General features: G+C 63.4%; 1 protein-coding gene across 1 annotated transcript; it reads right to left on the bottom strand.

Annotated features, from left to right (window-relative positions):
* Positions 1 to 5,287: 5,287 nt before the first annotated feature.
* On the bottom strand, positions 5,288 to 7,249 carry LOC123353236 (protein FAM170B-like). The gene is made up of 2 exons (XM_044994207.1): positions 6,781 to 7,249; positions 5,288 to 6,093 (listed from the first exon to the last, which is right to left on the bottom strand). Exons 1-2 carry the CDS (start codon positions 6,848 to 6,850, stop codon positions 5,288 to 5,290), a joined length of 876 nt encoding a protein of 291 aa, XP_044850142.1. The 5' UTR covers positions 6,851 to 7,249.
* Between the last annotated feature and the right edge of the window lie 394 nt (positions 7,250 to 7,643).

Genomic DNA, 7,643 nt, shown 5'->3' with positions numbered 1-7,643 from the left:
CCTCTCTCTTCTTTTCTTAACCTACCCTGATACTGAATGCTTTTCTAGTTACTTTCTTACCCTGTGCTCACCAAACGGGCTCTGCCTGCTTCTCTCTCTCTCATTCTGATTTCACCATGTGCTCTATCTTTGCTCTTTGCACAGAGGGCTCTCTTTTCTTCTCCTGTTCTTTCTTTTAACCTCTCTCTTTTTTTCTTAACCTACACTGGTATTGAATAGTTTAAATGCTTTTTTTATTCACTTTTTTACCCTGTGCTTACCAAACGGGCTCTGCCTTTCCCTTTTTAAACCTAGTTTTCAATATTATTTAATTTTTTCTTAACCCACCCTGACATTTAATACACCTTTTACATTTATCTCAAAATTTTCTCTTCTCCAAACTCAGCCTTTACCATCATCTCTCCTTACTCAAACTCAGTAAAAATCTCTGTTCTTTCAAACTACCTAACCCTTTAAAAACAAAAATCCTTCTATTCTTTCATAACCAGCCTCTTTTCTTCAATAACTTACCTCTCCTCTTTCAAATTTCCTTTTTTTCCTCTAAACCTCACTCACTTTCTTTTTCCCTCTTCACACTCTCTCACACTCTTCCTTCAACCTTTTTCTCTCCATGTACCCAAGCACAAAGATACACAACACTTCCCCTAGTCAAACACACATACACACTTTTTCCAAATGGCCAATGGCGCCACACTCTGGCGCCAACGGAAACGGGGTGGGAAGGCGGGACATGAGCCCTAAAAGGGGCGTGGAAACCTGTCAGAATTGCATGGTGATGAATACTAGCGAGTTAATTACTACCTGCTACTTCTCCTGCCAAGGGGCATGAAGCTGCATTAATGAATGTTGGTGAAAGCCTTTTATCCCCTCAGCTGTGGCGTGTGGTGCACGGTGGGGAATGTTTTCCCTGCTCTACAGCTGGGAGCTGAGCATGTCAAAGCTGCCTAGCAGATTTTTATGTCCCTCTCGCTCAATTGAGCACCTGACCGAGCTGGGCCAGGCGCTGAGGAGGACACGGGCCCTTTGCCTGGACTAAGACACGGGCTGGGGTTAAGGTCAGGTGGATCTAATGTGGCTCAGCTAAACCTGCTCCTAGTGAAGATGCAGGTCAGAGCTTTAGCTCCATTGTGGCTGGTGGAGTTGTGGTGTGGCCAGAAGCCAAGGCCGGACCTGGGACAGGTGAATCTAGCCTATGGGTGGGGTGCAGAGGAAACGGGTGGGGAAAGAGGAGCAGAGTTGTGGGGAGGGAGGAAGGGCGTTTGGGGGTGAGAGCAGGACAGGAGCTGGACTCTGTGGCACAGTGACGGGAGAGGTGGATTTGGGGACTGGGGAGGAGGTGGGCTGGATGGGCTGGGGGAGGGGCAGGTAGTGAGAGCCAGATGGGGTCCTAGAGGAGCGAGGGGTTTGGCTGTGGGGGGAGGCTGAGGACATTGATTGTGTGGTGGGGAGACGGGAGGGAGGGGTTATGGCAGGGGAGGGACTGAGGGGAATTTTGTGGGGTTGGGGGGATGGGCTGGGTCCATCCAGTCACCAACCACACTCGCCTTCCACCCATCCAGCCCCCTGTCCCCCACCCACACCCCCCTTCCACCCATCCAGCCCCCTGAACCCCACCCATCCCCCCTTCCTCCCATCCAGCGCCCTGAACCACACCCATCCCCCCTTCCACCCATCCAGCCCCCTGAACCCCACCCATCCCCCCTTCCACCCATCCAGCCCCCTGAACCCCACCCATCCCCCCTTCCACCCATCCAGCCCCCTGAACCCCACCCATCCCCCCTTCCTCCCATCGAGCCCCCTGAACCCCACCCATCCCCCCTTCCACCCATCCAGCCCCCTGAACCCCACCCATCCCCCCTTCCACCCATGCAGCCCCCTGAACCCCACCCCTCCCCCCTTCCACCCATCCAGCCCCCTGAACCCCACCCATCCCCCCTTCCTCCCATCCAGCGCCCTGAACCACACCCATCCCCCCTTCCACCCATCCAGCCCCCTGAACCCCACCCATCCCCCCTTCCACCCATCCAGCCCCCTGAACCCCACCCATCCCCCCTTCCACCCATCCAGCCCCCTGAACCCCACCCATCCCCCCTTCCTCCCATCGAGCCCCCTGACCCCCGCCCACACCCCCTTCCTCCCATCCAGCCCCCTGAACCCCGCCCATCCCCCCTTCCACCCATCCAGCCCCCTGAACCCCACCCATCCCCCCTTCCTCCCATCGAGCCCCCAGACCCCCCCCCAACCCCCCTCCCGCCCATCCAGCCCCCTGAACCCCACCCCTCCCCCCTTCCACCCATCCAGCCCCCTGAACCCCACCCATCCCCCCTTCCTCCCATCCAGCCCCCTGAACCCCACCCATCCCCCCTTCCTCTCATCCAGCCCCCTGAACCCCACCCATCCCCCCTTCCTCCCATCGAGCCCCCTGAACCCCACCCATCCCCCCTTCCACCCATCCAGCCCCCTGAACCCCACCCATCCCCCCTTCCACCCATCCAGCCCCCTGAACCCCACCCACACCCCCCTTCCACCCATCCAGCCAACTGAACCCCACCCATCCCCCCTTCCTCCCATCCAGCGCCCTGAACCACACCCATCCCCCCTTCCACCCATCCAGCCCCCTGAACCCCACCCATCCCCCCTTCCTCCCATCGAGCCCCCTGACCCCCGCCCACACCCCCTTCCTCCCATCGAGCCCCCTGACCCCCGCCCACACCCCCTTCCTCCCATCCAGCCCCCTGAACCCCCTCCCATCCCCCCATCCTCCCATCCAGCCCCCTGAACCCCACCCACACCCCCCTTCCACCCATCCAGCCCCCTGAACCCCACCCATCCCCCCTTCCTCCCATCCACCCCCTGAACCCCACCCATCCCCCCATCCTCCCATCCAGCCCCCTGAACCCCACCCATCCCCCTTCCTCCCATCCAGCCCCCTGAACCCCACCCATCCCCCCTTCCTCCCATCCAGCCCCCTGAACCCCACCCACACCCCTTCCTCCCATCCAGCCCCCTGAACCCCACCCATCCCCCCTTCCTCCCATCCACCCCCTGAACCCCACCAATCCCCCCATCCTTCCATTCAGCCCCCTGAACCCCACCCATCCCCCTTCCTCCCATCCAGCCCCCTGAACCCCACCCATCCCCCCTTCCTCCCATCCACCCCCTGAACCCCACCCATCCCCCCTTCCTCCCATCTAGCTCCCTGTCCCCCACCCACACACCCCTTCCACCCATCCAGCCCCCTGAACCCCACCCATCCCCCCTTCCACCCATCCAGCCCCTGAACCCCACCCATCCCCCCTTCCACCCATCCCTCCCCTGAACCCCACCCATCCCCCCTTCCTCCCATCTAGCCCCCTGTCCCCCACCCACACCCCCCTTCCTCCCATCCGGCCCCCTGAACCCCACCCATCCCCCCTTCCTCCCATCCGGCCCCCTGTACCCCACCCACACCCCCCTTCCACCCATCCAGCCCCCTGAACCCCACCCATCCCCCCTTCCACCCATCCAGCCCCCTGAACCCAACCCACACCCCCTTCCTCCCATCCAGCCCCCTGAACCCCACCACACCCCCCTTCCTCCCATCCAGCCCCCTGAACCCCACCCATCCCCCCTTCCTCCCATCCAGCCCCCTGAACCCCACCCATCCCCCCTTCCTCCCATCCAGCCCCTGAACCCCACCCATCCCCCTTCCTCCCATCCAGCCCCCTGACCCCCACCCACACCCCCCTTCCTCCCATCCAGCCCCTGAACCCCACCCATCCCCCCATCCTCCCATCCGGCCCCCTGAACCCCACCCACACCCCCCTTCCTCCCATCCGGCCCCCTGAACCCCACCCATCCCCCCTTCCACCCATCCACCCCCTGAACCCCACCCACACCCCCCTTCCACCCATCCAGCCCCCTGAACCCCACCCATCCCCCAGAACCCCCCCCATCTGGCCCCCTGACCCCCACCCACACCCCCCTTGCTCCCATCCAGCCCCCTGACCCCCACCCACACCCCCCTTCCACCCATCCAGCCCCCTGAACCCCACCCATCCCCCCTTCCACCCATCCCGCCCCCTGAATCCCACCCACACCCCCCTTCCTCCCATCCGGCCCCCTGAACCCCACCCATCCCCCCTTCCTCCCATCCGGCCCCCTGAACCCCACCCACACACCCCTTCCTCCCATCCGGCCCCCTGAACCCCACCCACACACCCCTTCCTCCCATCCGGCCCCCTGAACCCCACCCATCCCCCCTTCCTCCCATCCGGCCCCCTGAACCCCACCCACACCCCCCCTTCCAGCCCTCTGCCCACACCCCCCTTTCTCTCACCCAGCCCTGGCCCACATTCGCCTTCCTGACCTCCAGCCCCTTGCCCAGGCCATTTAGCTCCCTGTCCTAGCTCACAAGCCCCTGAGATGCCCCGTGACCCCAGGGCATCCCCCCCCCAGACGGGAACCCCCAAAGTAAGTCACTTAGCTGATGTCTGTGCCGGCGGGCGCCTCCCAGCTCGCTGCTCTGTGGGGCAGAGGCCAGGGCTCAGCCTTCAGGGGCTGTGTGTTGTAGCCGCCCTGTGCCTCCATCTCTGGGGATGCTGCAGAGAGACGTCTTCCCATCACCGTCCTCCCGTCGATGGGCTGGAGTCCGTCTGCGTCTCTAAGGACGCGGATCTGCTACCGACCCTCCATCCCTCTGGGCGGCCGGCGGCCCAGGCTTTAGGCTGGGGCCTGGCAGGGAGAGGGCTGGCTGATGCCGTCAGTTCTTTCCCCGTCCCTGGTGGCTGGTCCGGGTCGGCCAGAGCCCTATGGAGGGGTGGGGCCCGGCGTTGCTGTCTGGGGCTCTGCTGGCATCCGCAGGGCCTTGCTGCGGGAGCTGCAGGTTGCTCTTCCGGCCGGGCTGGGGGAGGGGAGGGAGCCCGGCAGCTCCGGTTCGGCCTGTTGGCCCCGGGGCGGGGGAGCCCGGTGCGGGTCTGGAGGGCTAGGCTGGGATGCAGTTGGCCTGGCGCTGCTGGAGCTGCCAGTTCTCAGCCCTGATGCTCATAGCGCTGGTCTCTCCCAAGCAGGGACCCGGGCGTATCACGGCGAGTCCCAGAGCTCGTTGTCCTGGCCTCAGGTGGAGATTGGGTCTGGCTGGCAAGCCGGGAGCGGGCAGGGCTTCCTAGCCGGGGGCAGCGACTGGCGTGTGTGCCCCAGACCCGCTGCTGGCGGCACTCGCCACCCTGTGGCTTCAGGGGTCCTCTGGCAGAGTCGTTTCCGGTCTCAGCCAGCAGCTGGGCTCCCCCCCGGCACGGCCTAGCCAGGCCTATTTGGCAGCCTTGCGTGGGCGCCGTATCTGTCCCCCACACTTGCTGCACTCCCGGACGCGTGGCTGGCGTCCCCGGCCCCCGCGTTGCCGTCTCCGCTGGGACCTGTCTCTCGCCCTCAGCTGCCCCAGCACCCGGTAGTACACGCGGCAGCTGAAGCCTTGGCACAGCCCCTGCTTCACATGCTGGGTCAGGGCCTCCAGGCTGGGAAAGACTCGGCAGCAGGCCAGGCACCGCAGGCCCTGCTCGATGGTGAGGAGCCACTCAGGGGGCGCTCCCGTCGGCTGCTGCGGCACCTCCTCTGCCGGTCCCTCAACGCCGCACTCTGCCTCCGAGTCCACGTCCCCCAGCTCGGACTTGGTGTGGGAGCTGCTCAGGTCCGAGCCGGCAAAGCTTTCTCCTCCACTATACTTGGCCTTAAAGATCCGAGGCCGCTTCCTAATGGCTTCGAAGCCGGCCCCGGTCTCCCAGGCCACCGAGACGCCGTTCACGGCCTGGACCTTCATATAATAAAGGGCCTTTTCTTCTGCCTCCTCCTCGGCCTCTCTGCCACGTGCCGAGCGCTTTCTCTTCTCGCCTGAGCCGGGGGGCTCACATGGCGGCTGCGTACACGGGAGGTTGGAGGCCACGGGTTCCACGCCGCGGATGGAGGAGTGGCTGGTGACAGATGTGACCACAGAGGGATGCTGGCTTGGGTCCCTGGGGCCAGCAGGGGCAGAGCCCCCCTCCTCTGCTGTTTTCTCAGGACCAGGGCTCCCGGCAGAGACGCCCTGATGAGGGGGCGACTCCCTTGATCTCTGCGACTCTGAAAGCAGAATGAAACCCCAGGTCCTGCGGCCATCGCCCCCTGCGGTGAGTGCCCCACCCGCTCCCAGCCCTGTGTCCCAGGCCCAAAGGGCCCCCCGCGGGCAGGGGGAGGGGGTGGGGAAGGGGACTCACTGAGTGCGACTATCAGGGGAGCGCCCGGTCAGGGGTCCGACACGCTGCCCCCAGGGAAGGGCCAGAGCCCCCTCGCTGAGAACACTGGAAACTAGGCTGGACAGAGCCCTAGACAACGTCCTGTCGGTGCCCATGCTGCCCTGGCCCTGGGGGGATGGACACTCTGCCCCACTGGGCTGCCTCAGCCCTGACATCTGTCACCCCGGCAGCCTGCGACCGGGCTGTGCCCATCTCCAAGGCCCCTGGCTTAGGCTCCTTACCCCAAGGGCACAGGACTCTTTGCACTGGCGTTTCTACATGGAAGAGCCATTTCGTGCCCCCAGATATGATCTCCTGTGTGTGTGTGTGTGTGTGTCCCTCTTCCTCTTTTCCATTGAACCATTTCGAGGGCTCTGTCTCTCCTCACTTGGGGAGTCTGTTTCCCCCACTCTGCCCTGGTGGGGGGGGTCTCTGTTTCCCTCCCCTTACCTCCCTGGGGAGGCAGAGAGAGTTCGAGTTCCTCCTTGACCGGGGACCCCGAGTGTCCTGTGGGCCCAGGGAATGTCCTGCTCACCTGACCCGTCCTGGGCAGCTCCAAGATTCGTCTCTGGGGCCTCAGCAGGAAGCCCTTGATTGTGCACCATGGTCCTGGCTCTGGGGACTCGGGCCAAGGCTGGTGCTTGTCACAGTCCTCGAAAGCTGCTGGGGTCTCTGTCCCAGCACTAGCCAGAAAGTCCGGGTCTCTGCGGGGGAAGGGATGGCGGTTCTGGTCCAATTCTCCAGCTAAATCTCCAACTCTCACAGTGCAGGCAGCAGAGACAGGAGCACGACTGACCTGAGCCAACGGTTTGATCCAAGGGGCACCAGAATGTTGTGGTCTAAATAGCCCTGGAATGTTCTGCTCCAAACGGCATCCGGCTGTTTGGGTCCGAATGGCTCAGAAGTTCTGAGCTGGGTGAGGTCATTGCCAGCTGGGATGACAACGCCGAGTTCCGGGCGACCTGCTCTTGGGTCCGGCAGAGCCTCCTCGAGTCCCATCCAGGGAGGGCCGAGTTCATGACGTCCCAGCCAAACCACTCAGCTGGGTCTATGCTGCACAAGCCAGGGAGGGCCCATCCGGGCTCCGATCAGGGAGGGTGGAGCCATATCAGCCTCTGGCTTTGTGCTGGCACAGACCGAAGAGCAGGACCATTCATATTAGTGTTGATTTGGGTTACGGTGGGGCCGAGAGGCCCTGTCAGGACCAGGGCCATTGCCGGGCGCTGCCCACGCCAGAGTGAGAGACGGTCCCTCTCCCGCTGAGCTGCCAGTCTAAATGGACAAACAGAAACAGACAGACAGCGAGTCCGAACCCAGCACACTGTCGGCAGCACGGCCCCAGCACAGAGCTCCCTTGAGATGCCTCCCCCAGCCCCTGTTCTAATTCCCCAAACCACC

This window comes from Mauremys mutica, chromosome 19 (assembly GCF_020497125.1).
Source record: "Mauremys mutica isolate MM-2020 ecotype Southern chromosome 19, ASM2049712v1, whole genome shotgun sequence".
Classification (NCBI taxonomy): Eukaryota; Metazoa; Chordata; order Testudines; family Geoemydidae; genus Mauremys; species Mauremys mutica.
The sequence above is the reverse complement of the archived record's forward strand: the minus strand, read 5'-3'. Positions and strand labels throughout refer to the sequence as shown.

What these genes read in the sequence shown, in the direction of transcription:
- LOC123353236 (XM_044994207.1), bottom strand. Translation starts at nt 6,850, where the DNA reads ATGGTGCACAATCAAGGGCTTCCTGCTGAGGCCCCAGAGACGAATCTT. An exon ending in AGCTGCCCAGGACGGGTCAG is followed by an intron (nt 6,094 to 6,780) that starts GTGAGCAGGACA and finishes TTCTGCTTTCAG; the next exon opens with AGTCGCAGAGATCAAGGGAG.